Genomic DNA, 15,742 nt, shown 5'->3' on the forward strand with positions numbered 1-15,742 from the left:
AGGTTGAGTACAATCTCTCACCATCCTTGAGCTTCCTGCTCTCATAAGCGATTGGATGCCTATCTTGCATTAGAACTGCGCCAATCCTCCGCGTTGCATCACACTCTAATATAAACGACCGAGAGAAATCAAGTAGTGCCAAGACTAGGAATGTGCTCGTCACCTGCTTGAGCTTATCAAAGGTCACCTCTGCATCTATTGTCCACCTAAATGCCCCTTCCCGTGTGAGATCGGTGAGGGGAGCTGCTATCTGTGATAAACCTCTAGCGAACCTCCTGTAATAAGACCAAAGACCAAAGAAACCCCTCCAATCTGATACGTTCCTCGATGGTGGCCAACCTAGGATTGCCTAAATTTTTTCCTAGTGTACCTTCACCCCATCTACACCAATCACGTGCCCAAGGTGAAGAATCTCAGTCAATCCAAACTCACATTTTGACTCCTTCGCAAATAATGAGTGCTCCTCCATAATACTAAGTACCTCAGCTAAATGTTGCAGGTGCTCCTCCCAAGTTCTACTGAAAACCAAGATGTCATCAAAAAATACTAACATGCTCTTTCGTAGCTGTTTTCTAAAAATATGGTTCATGCATGACCGAAATGTAGCCGGCGCATTAGCGAGTCCAAATGGCATAATCAAAAACTCGCAGTGTCCATAGTGACATCGAAAAGTTGTTTTATGCACATCCTCCTCGCAAACCTATATTTGATGGTATCCCGATCTAAAGTCAATCTTCGAGAAGTAAACTACCTCATGTAGCTCATCCAATAACTCATCAATGTGAAGGATAGGGTACCTGTTCTTGATGGTCCTCTTGTTGAGAGCACGATAATCAATACACATGCGAAGAGTGCCATCCTTCTTCACCAATACGACTGAAGAAGCGAAGGAATTGGAGCTAGGTCTGATGTGTCCCACCTCTAAAAGTTACTCGTCTTTTCTATCTCCTCTTTATAGTGCCTGGGATGACGATAAGGCGTAGTGATGACAGGTTTCATGCCCTCCTCTAACTCAATGATATGCTCAAACCCTTTGTCTGGGGGAATGCCCAAAGGTATGTCCTCAAAAACCCTCTTGATGTCGATATGAAACTATTGTCCGGAGTCTAAGGTAGCCTTAGAGGAAATGAAACACTATGCTGCCCACTCCATGTCATCATGCCTCATAATAGCCTCCATCCTGTGGGTTGAAATCAACCTGGGTTCACCCTCTGGCATAGCCTTAAGGATCACGTATCAGCCATCTTGTAAGAACTCTAGATACATCTTATCATGATAAACTGTGTATCTGCCAATAGTCTGTAACTACTGCCTTCCCAACATGGCATCTAATCCATCCAAATCAACCACATAAAAATATACCTCAAGAAGGAAGTCATCAAAATGAATCGAAAGTCTTGACACTTTCCCTGTGCATCTCAATCTCTCACCTCCTACCACTCTAACCTCAAACTTGAGTATGTCATCAATCTGTAACTTCCTCTTTGTAACCCAGTGTGTTCTTATGAAGTTAAGTGATGCCCTCATATCTAATAGACACACAATACGTTGTCCCCTAACTATTCCCTTCAAACAAAAGGGATGTCTCGTGGGATCGCTGGAAAGGGAAGCTATGATAGGAGGTTGTCCTTGAATGGGTTCCTTCTTTCTCTGTCTAAGTGGTCATTCCTCACCTTCTTCCTCATCGCTGCCCTCCTGTTGCTCATCCTCCTCCTTAGAAAGTACCTCGACATAATGTATTTTGCCTTTGCCAAGGCATCTATGATCCGGTGTCAATGGCTCTCTACAAGTGAAACATAACTTCTTCCTCCTGAGTTCATTTCATGTCTCAAAGTCCATCCTGGGAGGTATAGCCTTATGCTGGTTCTTGTTCTTTTGGAACGAAGTGGACCCCTTATAAGGTTTCTTAGGAGGTTGTAATATCGAAGAGGGTGAATCTAGATCGTGTGAGATCTTAATAGCATCATCCAAGGTGATTGGCTTAAGTACCTTAGCCAAACCTCTATATTTGTCCTCTAGACTCTCAGTAAACAACATTACCTTACGGTGTTCTGACATATCCGGAACCATCACCGAAATCTGTTGAAACTCATCAATGGAATCATCTAGAGATCTGCCTTGTCGCAACTGCACCAAATCCCTGTAATAGACCTCTATATCCTTCCTGTCAAAGTGAATGATCAGCTTAGAGCTGAAAGTCTCATAAGACATAATGAGACCATGATCCTGGGTGACCAGCCCATGATGCCACCAATCATATGTCGCTCCTTCCAAATGCACCGTAGCGAATCTAATGGCTTATGTCTCTGACATGTGCTTAAGTGTTAGGTAGGTGTCTAGCTTGTGAATCCAACCTCTCGCGAATGTCTTACTACTGCCATCAAAAGTAGTGAGAGATAGTTTGTTCATGGCATGCTTCAAATCCCTGTTTTGTGCTCTAGATCTCCTGTCTTGTTGTGGACTCTCTGTCTCCCTTTTTTAATTTAAAAATTGAACAAAGGACAAATTCTGCTTGACCAAATTAGGAAATTAATCTCATTCATCGTACATTACCATAATGTTATCAAGTAGTAAGTTTGGTGTCACCGGTGGTGCTACTTCTTCCTCTGCATTAAAGATGGGCATCAAAGGCCTGTCAGTGTTCCTTGTGGGGGCCCTAGCAGCTCGGGGTAATCCTGCTACACTACCAACCTCCACTATGATGACTCAGGGCTGCCCTGTGACGCGGAGCTAATTGTTCCATAACACTTGTAAGCTACTGAAGTGCAGTAGCTATATTGTTCTGCCCATCTCTAATAGCCCTCAAAGTTTCTCTCACTTCCCATTCTTGTTCATTCTCATTATGAGCCATTTGAGTGTCCTGTACCTGTTCAACCTATTAAATATGCTCAATCTATTCAACCTACTCAACTTGTTCAACCTATTCACCTGTTCCAAAAATTAACTCCTCATCAACTGAATAGCTATCCTCAATGTCAATCTGATTTGAAGATTCTGCCTATTCTGGTTGGAAGTGACTAAATTTATAAGGTTTCCTACTCATACCTGGCTATCATTTTCCCATTTAATTCAGCCTGTTATGTAATAAGTTTTCCCCACAAGTTGGCAGGACTTATGGCTCTGAAACCACTGTAATAATCCCTACTTGTTCTAATCAAAGAATTCAAACTTGGACTAGTGGAATTTCGTCAGACAGTTAGCATGTAACCCAAATATTAAGGCCTAGTATCACTGATATGATCCGACAATCTAGGGGTAATACACATTCAATCAAACTAATATGTATATTGAAAGTACTATTGAATACAAAGCTATTCTTTTTACCAACTTGTTATAATAGAAATTACAAATGCAAATACCAGATGGGAACAATATTCATATGCACCGGATCAACTTCTTACTATTTCATAATCACTCGGTTTGCACATATATAGCTGGAGTCTAGCATGTGAGGGCCGACTGTTCACGTGACCTAGTGTATGTGAGTTACCATCAACTGCTCCTTCAATGGTGGCCGAACTGACTGAAGCTCCCTATCCTTGGCATGGAACCAAGATAGTTGATGTGATTTTCTTAGGCTCCCGTGACCCAACTGCTCTCTGTGGGCTTTAGTGATTATTATTCCCAACCTTTAGACCAGCTTACTCTTGATTCATCATTGCCTTCGAATGTGAGAGAAGGGGAATGCAGGAAGTTTGGTGAGGGTATGGAAGACATCCTAGTCTGGGTTGATAAACCCGATATCTCCTTGCTTACGTGAATTGTCTGTTATATGAGCCTTCCAAATGCTGTTGAATAACCACCCAATATCCACGTCCTCCCAACTCTATTATGGCTATCCTTACAGTACCTTAATTGATATGGTTACTGTTTCTACTGTATGGAAGAAGGTTAATGCATCCCACTATTATTTCAACTCACAAGTCAACAGATAACTTACTTCCAGTTCTAGAGCCAATACCACATTTCTTCCTGTCGATTTCTTGCCTGAACCTATATTTATTCCTAATGAGGGGCTGGGGTGTCATCCAACTTCCTCAAACAACTCGAGGAGTTTCCTCCTCACAGGTACCAGTCACATTAAAGCAATCGCTTTGTAACAATAGATTAATATATCTCATGGCACCAATCCCAATGCAACTGCTTTCTTTTATAACCTTGAAGTGAGGGGAGATGCAAACAACTTAGCAATGTGGGATAAAAGCCTATTTTGTCTTTTAGTCACTTAAGTCATTTTGTCATAAAGTGACTTTAAATAATAAAGTACTTTATAAATCAATGTGACTTTAACCTTATAATTTCTCACTTAAATATCTCCTCTACTAAAACCAAAAGACTCTTGTGACTAGCTGGCATCCTAAAACAAATGTCGTTAGCCTATCCTGATGGAAAGATAGATCAACTAGGCGCCATTAGGTCTAGCACGAAGAAGGGGACATTACGCCCTAAGATAATGACATCTCTAGGAAGAAGCATAAATGGAATATCATTCCTATTTAAAGTAATGGAGAAAAATCAATTAGGCACTAGCACCTATAAGAGTAGATCGACCCCTAGCATAAATATATATACAAGCAATCAAATCAGTAAATCATTGCTTATTGCAGGCTATAGCAGTACAGTTTACTTGTAGCATGCAGAAATATGTATTTATTGTGTTGTTTGTTATATGGATTACAATATTTGATGAATATTCTTTAATAATTGATATTGTCAATTATGTGGAATGACTAGATTTTCAATCTGTCTATCAATTTGATACAACCAACCATGAGGTTAGAATATGAGTACAAGGAGGGAGAAACAGTTATGATGTCCCCTTCTAAGCACACCACCTCGTGATGGTGACGAATAGTCCCATGAGGCCAAGAGGGTGCAAGGAGCGCCCCACTCTTGGGCTTAGAAGGGGAGGACACTCTAAACACCCTATTGTAACTTCACCACCAACCCCAACAATGGTTGATTATGGGAATGGATTTAATGGGATCTCGATCACAAACAACGAATAAAGTGTCACACATAGGGAAGTCTATACAAGTGTCCTCATTAGCTACACCACCTATTGATGAATGGTTCTTGGGAGGCCAAGAGGGTGGTATATCCACACTTGGGATTAAAAGTAGAGTCATTTCGAATACCGGGCTTCGGCCTAGAGTGTTGCTTCAAGCACCCTATCATGTTCCCCTAGCCAATTCTTAGCATAAAATAAATAATCAATTTTAAATATTATGTAATTAAGATGCTTATAAATATATATTCTATAATGCTAACAATAATAATTGATATTAATGTGTTTTTTAATGATTTCCAACATGGTTCCAGGATCTAAACTAGCATCTATCTTGTTCAACAATTTAATTAATAGATAGATATCTGTAATTCTATTCCATTGCTTGCTTGGCTTGGAATTGCTAAAAATTAAAATCAAAGTCATTTGAATAAAGAAAATGTCTAAAAATAGACCAAATTAATTCAACTAAAAATAAAGCTTCAACGACCATTAACTAAACATATAGGATAACAAGTTAAATATAGTAAGATCCTAAGATGCTAAAAATATTCTAATACCCTCCCTTAATGGTCATTCCATAGCTACCCTAAAAACAATTGTACATGTCTTGTGGTCATAAATGTTTTAGAACATGCTGCTAAGACACAGCCTAGATCTATAGAATGTCAATGACCAAGAGTAGCCAAAAAAACAAAGAAGGTTGTCCCTTCTTCAGAATGGTTTGCAATTAGAGATAAGAACCCGACACTGAGATGAGTCTACACTAAGCCTCCTAGGATCTACAAAAGCTCTAACCAAAAATCATTCACAAAATGTCTAAACTAATGTTTGATAATGAAATTGTCCTTCCATGTAGACAGGGATGTCAACTGAGAACAACTACCACAATTTTGAGGAAAAACTGGCAAACCCTCCAAACTATTACAGATGAGTAGGATGCCCCAAAACCAACTGCAAGATATTGTTATTTGAAAAAGAACCTAAATACAAAATTCTTTGACCTAAATCCCATGTGAACTTAGTGAAGCAAACCAAAGCAAATTTTGAGGTGAAAAATCGATTCAAAACAAACAAATAGCGAGCACAAAATCCAAGAAATGGATTAGCATACAAAACATCGTTTTTAAGGAAAAATAGTAAAACCAAAACCCAACAAGAACTAAAGAGCCCTCTTGGACTGCATAAACTCTAATCAGGGTATATAGAAGCAAACAATAATGGGCATGTGGGCATAAACACATAGGAGGTAGGCTCCTTTAAATAAAAACACATAGCAGTTTGAGCCTTTTGCTAAGGCCCTTCCAATGAAGACTATGCGATTGCCAATCATTTCTTGCAATCTATCTTCATGTGACTATGCTCGTGACAATAATTGCACCAAACACTTCTTTGAGAGTGCCAAAGGCTCACCTAGAGCAATTCGTTAGAAATACTAAGGTTTACCTTTACTCAATGTAACACAAACACTGGGGTACGTTGGGACAAGTTTTCAGGACGAAAGGACAATGGGCCTCAATTTTGGAGCGGCCAGAGGACAATGAGGCAAGGAGGGGTGTTGTATAATATACATATAGAACTTGAAATGCTAGTCATGAAATGATGATTCAGTATAACATACCAAATTGAAATACCTAAACAAAGCAAAATTGCAACCCGAACTAGAAACATTACACATTCAACAAGGTAACATAGTACATACCCAATATTAACATTCAAAAATTAAAATTAAAATAGAAATTCAAGTACCCATCCCAACGGCAACGTGGTTGCAGAATGTCGGAGGTGGGGGTACTTGGGTACCTCCAAGCTAAGTCACAAGGTTCGAGTTTGAGTTCGAGTTCGGCAACTATGAAGTTCGGATAAAGTTCGGTAGGATGAAAAAATTTGAAAAAAATTCGACATAAAATTCGTCTTATATAATTTTCAAAAACCTTAAGTATATCCAATAAACTTATCAAAATAATTTATCATTACAAAATGATTTCAAATAAAATTATTAATTAACATATTAATAAATAAACATACCAAATATTAAATATTAACGTTTTAATTAAAATATATATAAAAATAAAGTAATCTAACAATAAATAAAAATAATAGTAAATGGACATACAAAATAATAAATATTAATATACTACAGATCAAAAAAATATATATAAATATAGTAAATAATTTTTTTAATTTTCTAATTTCTAAACGAACCCAAATGCTTTAATATTGTTAAACAAATAAATACATCATAAATTTAAACAAATTGAAACTTAGTATAATAAATATCTACGTCGTTGCATCTGCTCGAATGGAAGAATTCAACATAAAGAAGTGGATGATAGGTTCGTCTCTCCAGTTGAGGATGGATCTGCAGATAAGGCCACTACTATTAGCAGCTAAGGGCAAATGGCAGAAGTCTCGATTTCTTGTCAAGAAGATATTGACATCGCTAGATTTGACCTCATTGATGACGAATAGGGCATAAACAAAGGGGGGTGATCTTTTGGCATTTGTCACAGTTGGGTCTGCTCAAACGAAATCAACAAAAACTGCTCGCTTTGGACCTACTCCTACCTTTGCAGAAAGCAACAATTGTTTCTTTGGCCATACGAATTTAAGCTGAATTTTAACGAACTTTTTTCATTTTTTATGAGTTCACCGAAATTCGACCTTGAAGCCGAAAATTCGGCGAACTCTATGACTTAGCCTCCAAGTACCTAGCACAGGAATGTCTCAGTGGCAGGCACTTTGAGGTTGAGAGGGGGGTGCGAGTCCATGGGTTTCGTTGTCTTTATTCTTACCTAAGGCTTTGGCTATGAAAGCCACATGTTCAAAAGAGGAGGAACTAGCATGGCTTCCCAAATGTCACTCCCATTTCTTCTTCCTCCATTTTGTAGTCAATCGCCTAAAGTCGATCATGGATGTCCCTTATTGCATAAGATGTGCCTAAAGACGCCTACTTATCCATCATGACAGATGTCAACACTCTTCAAAAAGAATGCACAACTCTAATCAGACATCTCATGAAGATCCTTCAAGATGTCCCAAATTTCTTTGAATGTTTTGCCAAAAGGCACCTACAACTAAAAGCTTAATCAACATGAAAGCTTCACAATTATGTTCATCCCATTTGTCTTGATCAGTCAAAATTTGTGGACGTTTTTCTTTACCCAAAACTATTCTATCCAAGCAACATTATTCAAATATTGCCATTATTCAATGTTTCCAGGTGTTGTAATTATGATAACTAAAATGTTGGAATATAGCCAAAAACCCTACACAAGTTTAACGGTGTAAAAAAAAATTCCAAAAAACTAGAAAACCCTAGCCCGTTGAAACCAAATTTTGGATTAAGGTTTCTAAAATCCTCTAAATGATGCAAAGGGTTGTCACATGGCTCAAAACAACCCAAACACAGAGATTTATGTTATAAGTACAAATTTTAAAAATGAAATATCACAGATTAATGGTCACATTCAAACCCTATATGGCACTAGAAATCATTGAAAAATGTGGAGAAATTCTGACAAAAGTCATGTTCAAAGTTTTCTAAAATGAAATATCACAGATTAATAGTCACACTCAAACCCTATATAAAACTGCAGCCAAAAAACCCTATATGGCACTAGAAATCATGGAAAAATGTGGAGAAATTTTGACAAAAGTCATGTTCAAAGGTTTCTAAAAATGGTGGGAAAAACCAGTGATGCAGCTTCTAAAAACCAGTGGGAAAAACCAGTGATGGGAAAAACCAGTGAATCTAAGTTGTTTTTAATGTCGCAGCTTTAGGGTGAAGCATCAAGGATCCAAACAAAAGCAAGAGAGCCAAAAACCTTCAGGTGACTGATTCTGGGCTTGCAACCTGACCAAGCCTCTTCCGGAGTTTTACCTTTGACCGCCACTGTGGGTGACCGGTTCAACAGATAAACTGCAGTGTTAACTGCTTCTGCCCAAAAACGCTTCGGAACATGTCTGTGTTCGAGCATGGAACGAGCCATCTCGGTGATTGTCCTGTTCCGACGTTCAACTACACTGTTCTGTTGTGGCGTGTGGGGTGTGGTGAACTGGCGTTGGATGCCATGTGTATCCAAGAAGCTAGAGAAAACATTAGAACAAAATTCCCCCCCATTGTCTGATCTAAGAGTAATAATAGATTTCCCAGACTCTTTTTCAACTAAGGGTTTAAACTTTTGAAATACAATAAATGCATCAAATTTCTTTTTAAGGAAATACACCCACATTTTTCTACTGAAATCATCTACAAACAACAGAAAATACTTGTACCCAAGAACAGAAGGAGTGGCCATAGGGCCGCAAATATCAGCATGAACAAGCTGAAGTACTTGAGAAGCTCGCCAAGAATCGCCACTGGGGAAAGGTGTGCGATGTTGCTTCCCAGCCTGACATGCGTCACAAACTCCAAGGTGTTGGGTTTGAATCTCTGGCAAACCAAGAACAAGCTCATACCGAGCAAGTTGTGAGAGATAATGCACATTTAAGTGCCCATATCGCTGATGCCAAAGTGAGCTGATGGAAGATCGCCGAGCAGCCATAGCTAAGTCCTGAGAATCACCAGAATCAGTAAGTCTGAAAAGACCATGATCCTCAAGACCAACTGCAATAGTAGACTTAGTCGCCCGATCAGTGATGGTGCACTGATGTGAACTGAAGGTGACTGCCAAGTGTGGAGAATGTCGCAGCAACTGACTAACCGAGAGTAGATTTAGTTCCATCCCTGGAATGTAGTACACATCAAGGAATATGAGCTTCCTCCCAACAGACTAAATTTGAATGTTGCCTTTACCAACAACCGTGTACTCTTCTCCACCACCAAAGATAACAGAATCTGAATAAGGCTGGTAGTCAGTAAACCAGTCTCTGCGGTGAGTGAAATGTCGAGAGGCACCTGAATCAATGTACCAGGCAGATGACTGTACATGATCTGCAGGTCTTTTAGCCATGAAGGCATAAAAGGCAGATTCCACCTGCTCAGTGTGCTCTGCACTATTCACTTTGGGTTGCGAACCTGATTGCTTAGACTGGGCAGCTAAGCGTTTCTGACATGCAACCTTCATGTGACCATACTTGTGGCAATAGTTGCATTGAATGTTCTTCTTTTTGGTACCATCGAATGCTGGAGCAGAAGACTTCTGCTGAGATGGTTGTTGAAACTTGCCCTTATCCTTCTGAAAGGATTTCGCAGCAAAGGCTTGCTCAGTGGAGGTGGAACTGGAGCTGCTACCGAACTTTTGTTTCCACCGATCTTGCTGAAGTAGCAGGGTGCAGAGATCAGTGAACTTTAGATCAACACCAGTAGATGTGATGTTGAGAGTCTCGATAAAATGCTCATAGGAATTTGGTAAACTCCGAAGAGTGATTACCACAATATCCTCTTCCTCCATCTTGCGACCGATGGCAAGTAACTGATCACGGATTTCCTGAATCCGATTCAGGTGTGCCTGGAGCGAGGTGCGCTCATCCATGACAATAGAAAACAGAGTGTTTTTCAGAAAGAAGGCTCTGCTCTTGTCGGAAGTCTCATGAAGACCTTTTAGATGTGTCCAGATTTCGGCCGCTGTCTTGCCGGATGGAATCTGAGAAAGCTGGTCATCAGCTACGGATAGTTTGAGAAGCATTACTGCCTCTCGATTATTCAGATCCCATGTATCTTGATCAGGACCCAGAGAAGTCGGACGCTGCGTAACACCCAGAACAAGTTGATCAGTTTTTCGATATTCGAAGATTGCAATGATGCGTTGCTTCCAGGTTCCATAATTGTGACCATTGAATTTGGAATTATGCTCGAGCAGAATATTTGTCAGAGATGCCATGGCACGTTTTTCAATGAAAAACTGTGAAAATTTGTGAAGGCACGTTCTTCGAGGCAAAAATACGGAAGACCCAGAAAAATCAGAGAATGACCCAAAAGAGAGCTCGAAAAACCCAAAAGGAATCTGCTGTCGTTTTCTGAATCCGCTGGCTCGAAAATTGAGGCACAAAAATCGAGGCACCCAGAAAAAACAGACGACAACCCAGTTGAGCTCTCGAAAAACCCACCAAGAATCTGCAAACAAAAAATTTTTTCGACCCCAAAAATTAGGGTTTCGAAAAAAAAAGGCCCTAGCTGAAAAAAGCTTGAAAAAACTTCAGATTTCTTGATGAAAAATGGTCGAATCTGCTTCCCAGAGCACGATGACAGACTGAGACGGCTAAGAGCATGAAGATTTGATATAGAAACATGCAGATTTTCACCCCAAAAACGCGAGTCTCCAAAAAATGGCCACGATTTCCCCGCGATTTGCAGACCCGTAATTTGGGAATTTCTCCAAGCAGAAAAACCCTAGGTGGGTTTTGGAGAAATTAGCTGAAATAATTTTGGAAAAATTTAAACAAATAATTTCAAGAAGAAATTATAAATTTTTTCGAAAAAATTTAAGTATTTAGTTCTGATACCATATTACAAGGTAATTGGTAAATACTTGCTTATTAATAATAGAGACCGAAAGGTCAATTTATACAAAAGGAAGAGATGATGTTTCCTTAGGAAACGATCGTAAAGAATAGAAACATTCTATTCCAGAGAAAGCAAAAAACGAAAGCAAACTAAAGCTAAAGATATTTACAAGATAACCATTAACTAATAATAGACGTCTTATCTATTATTGTAATATATAAGTTATGCAAAAAAAGTACTGGATCTACAAATAAAAAAGGCGTGATTTTTGGCAAGGGATTCTGCAGGAAAATCATGTTGAGACTGAAAGAATCTGCAGCTTTCAAAAATCTCCAACCAATGTCCCAAAAACCAGATGGGTTTGGAATAGACTACAAAATGGAATAGATTAAAAAATTTACCCAAATTTTTTTGTCTGCTCTAATAATATAAAACTTAAAAAAATGGAATGCATTGTATCAACAATACAATAAATATATAGAGGACGCTGTTAAAAGTGTTAACTAAGTAGCAAAGTTGTCTAAATAAAAGCATCTAAAAAAGACCAAATAGACAACTAAAAAAAGCCTAAATGGCCATTATCTAAATTTCTAGAAGAACAAGCTAAATATAGCAAGAACCTAGGATACTAAAAATATTCTAATAAATTTGTACCACATAGCTTAGTGCAAGACTCAAAATGAAATAGGAGACTCAAGATGATCTACGTTAAAGGATCTCAAATTGAAAAGTCAAGTTTGGTTGGCCTTCATCTAAACAAGTCATAAACCTTGTCACACAAGAAATTTAGTCCTCTTGGTCTTCAAGTTATGATAGTGGAGTGCAATTTTCTAAACAAAGAATTCTCCCATTGGAAGCAAGAGCTAGAGAAATATGTGTATTTGAAAGATGATGATTCTTCACCCATGCCACCAAAAAAACCCAACCTTTGCAACTATCAAAATTAAGAAATGATAAAAACAAAACATGACATACATAAAAACACTAGATACATACATAACATATATTAGCAACACCATGAGAGGAGATGGGGGGGAGGCCTTGAGATGTGTGCCATGGAAGACTACTCAATTGTCCACATTTGTGTCATGCAAGACTACTCAAGTTGTCATTAAAAGGGAATAGAATATCCTCAATTATGCCCCATTGTATGGAGTGTGTGATGTATCAAATTACCCTACAATATCTGGCAAGTACTCGTCGCACAAAAACAAAACTATAAGGGAACTATGACTTTGTTAAATTGTGTTGATTTCTGAAGAAGCGGGATGTAATGAAGAAGGTACAACACAAGTCTTAAGAACAAAGGTGGAAGATGAAAGAACACATAGGTTCAGGTGAACAATCCTCCCCTTAGATTTCTGATCCACACTCACTGCATGAGAGTTGACACCAGTCAATGGAGCTACATCCTCGATGGGAGCAAAATGGGAGAGCCCATATAACCATGATGCATTATACACACTACAAACCATAATAAGCTCTACTCTGCAGATCTCAGAGAAACATGGAATTTGCGGTGAACTCAACTATTTTACCATTATAAGTAATCTAATTATTGGAAAGGAGATCAGATGATAAAAAAGAGATGCAAAGTACACCATTGATTTGTGCCATCAACAACCTCAATGGAACACCTCCCAATAACAATTATAGAAGCATTTTGCCCATCAAAAAGCAAGGTAAAGTGCAAGGCTCGTATGGAGAGAACATTACCGCAAATGATGCCTAATAATTAGATGCCCCTAAATCAAAAAGCAACATGCCATATTGGAGGTGTGTCGATGTAAAGAGGGTATGGCCATTAATCTTGTCTTCACCACAAGCCATAGAAGATGACGTGGGAATGTGCAAGTCCAGAAGTGGTAGAAGAGGGTGAACTAGGTGAAGCTGACTCAATATGATTCTTTTGGAGATGATTCACCAGCTCATCTATCTGCTTTCCAATTTCTTGGAGATGATTGAGCAACTAAAGCATGTAATTTGGAACCCAGGTACACCAAATTGTGTCAACTTGGCCTATTTCCATGTCAAGTGTTTATAAAACACTTCAAATTAAGGTATAGTGAAGGCAATACCCAAAGCATCCATGGTGGAAAATAATGTGGAGGCAAAGACCTAAAAGGGGCCTCAAAGCTTCGAATTTCTCCTGATGGTTCTCAATGGAGAAGGAATTGGGTCCAAAGATGCCAAATTTGATTTAAGCTGGTTGAAGTGTTTACAGAACACATTAGTTCCCTTGAAAAGCTCCAGATTTGAGCTACATAGCTCAAGTAGTGCAAGAATCAAATTGAATAGGAGACCATCTGGAACACGCATACCAATCAAAGCCCTAGCCTGATCCATCTTGTCCCTATGCTAAAGGATCTCAAATTGAAAAATCAAGTTTGGTTGGGTTTCATCTAAGCATGCCATAAACCTTGCCACTGCAACAATCTGGTCATCTTGGTATGATAGTTATGGGGTGCAATTTTCTGAACAGAGGGTTCCACCATTGCAATTGGTTTTCAGATTATGCAAGGGCTAGGGCAATATGTGGATTTGAAAGATGATGATTCTGAACCTCTGCAGAAAAAAACCAATTCTTTAGCAACTCTTACAACTGAGAAATGAGAAAAGAAAAACATGACAAAATCTGAGATCTGAGTAACACGTGTGTGTGTGTGTGGGGGGGGGGGGGGGTGTGGGTGGTAAGTGAATGTAGTAAGTGAAATAGAAAGAGCCATGTGTGTGAGTGTGGTAAGTGAAATAGAAAGAGCCATAGGCAAGGAGTTCATTTCCTATTATCAGTATTTAAGATTAAAAAAGATGGAAAAGTCAATAGAAAGCACTATAAACTGCAGTAATTAAATATGGCACAAAAGGTATCTCCTTATATTACAAGTTTACATTTAGAAGTTCTAGAAAGAAAGCCTAAATAAGCTTTTTAAATGGTTGAACAAAATTTGCCCCCCAAAAAATCTTGTTTCTGACAAAAGAATGATCAATTAGATAAAATCAATCCAAACTAAGAATGAATTCCATGTAATACACCTTTACTACCAAGTGAATTCCTACGAAGGTTCATTTTCATCAGAAATTTTATGGCATTTATCAAAAAAATCAATCAAATATTATATCCAAATATCTAGTATAAATAATACTGAACATTACAAATCAAAAAAAATGCTTTAAAATATACTGCTTTTGTAGATTTGCATAATGATTAGTTCATTGTTTCAATTCATTCATCAACAGGGTAAAGACATTCACCTCCTGATTGAAGATACCACCAACTCCAGATAAACCTAGAAGCACATGCGGCTTAACTTTTTTCACCTGAATGCAAAACATCACCTCAGAAGCTCAGAAACTGCTGTGGATTGATAAATACACTATTAAAATGAATGAATGAACCTTGCTCAAGAAAGAATGTCATCAAGTAACTTTCACCACATAGAGAAACATTGAAATCATTCTTATGAGCTAGTATGAGACAAATAGAAAAGGAACAGACCACTTCAATTAGGCTGGCACCCTCATGCAAGTCATTGACCCCATCAGCTCCAGGCCCTCTTGCAAATGGTTCTGCCTCTGGATCAAGGCATTTCCGAGCTTGTGTAACTAGTCCCTATTTCCAAAATGTAGATACAGTTAATAAAAGTCATTAGTAATCTAAGCATACACTACAAACATTGGATACAATCAAAACAGAAATTGTATAATACATTTTATCAGTTTATGATATACTAAATGTCCAAAGGTAAAAGAGAATATCAGAATGTTAAAATAAGACAAAGCAAGAAGAACAAAATCCCATATGGGCTTTCCGTATTTATGAATTCATACATCTCATATATGCTAGTATTAAAATGTCAGGACATTATATATCAGAGAGGATAAGATCAGTATACAGTGTCCTTCCAGAAAACATGGTTACAGAGTTCCCAAAAATAAGTTTGGGGTTGCATCCAACCGCTAAATTATTCCATATATTAGTCACTTTTGAATTGAATAATATAATATGATTAATATAACTATTTAAAAGAATTGAGTTATAAAAATGCTAAGAAATTTGAGATTATATAGACTGTAATGTTGAACAACCTAGAAAAACGTATACATTAAATAATTTATTACTAAAATCTTTTAAATGGATTAATAAATATTATTTTTTTAAATCCAGTTTATCAAAAATAAAAATAAATCATTTAAAAAAACCCCATCAAAAAAGTTATTATGAAAAATTAATAAGAGAAATATAAAAAAAAATATGAAAAAATAACTCTCTAACAAATATTCTATTG

The 15,742-nt window shown here is 38.0% G+C and overlaps 1 protein-coding gene across 2 annotated transcripts in view; it reads right to left on the reverse strand.

Moving 5' to 3' along the window:
* Positions 1-15,742, reverse strand: part of LOC149543413 (NAD-dependent malic enzyme 59 kDa isoform, mitochondrial-like) — a 102,225-nt gene that overhangs the window by 22,474 nt on the left and 64,009 nt on the right. For both annotated transcript variants that reach the window (XM_089798200.1, XM_089798199.1), the window contains exons 11-12: positions 14,953-15,066; positions 14,709-14,774 (exon numbers count right to left, since the gene is read on the reverse strand). In XM_089798200.1, the coding sequence (XP_089654326.1) occupies positions 14,709-14,774; positions 14,953-15,066 (180 nt within the window). The remainder of the gene's footprint in view (positions 1-14,708; positions 14,775-14,952; positions 15,067-15,742) is intronic.

The sequence above is a fragment of the Cupressus sempervirens genome, chromosome 8 (assembly GCF_028749045.1).
Source record: "Cupressus sempervirens isolate cs-2001-9-10 chromosome 8, ASM2874904v1, whole genome shotgun sequence".
In the NCBI taxonomy this organism is placed as follows: domain Eukaryota; kingdom Viridiplantae; phylum Streptophyta; class Pinopsida; order Cupressales; family Cupressaceae; genus Cupressus; species Cupressus sempervirens.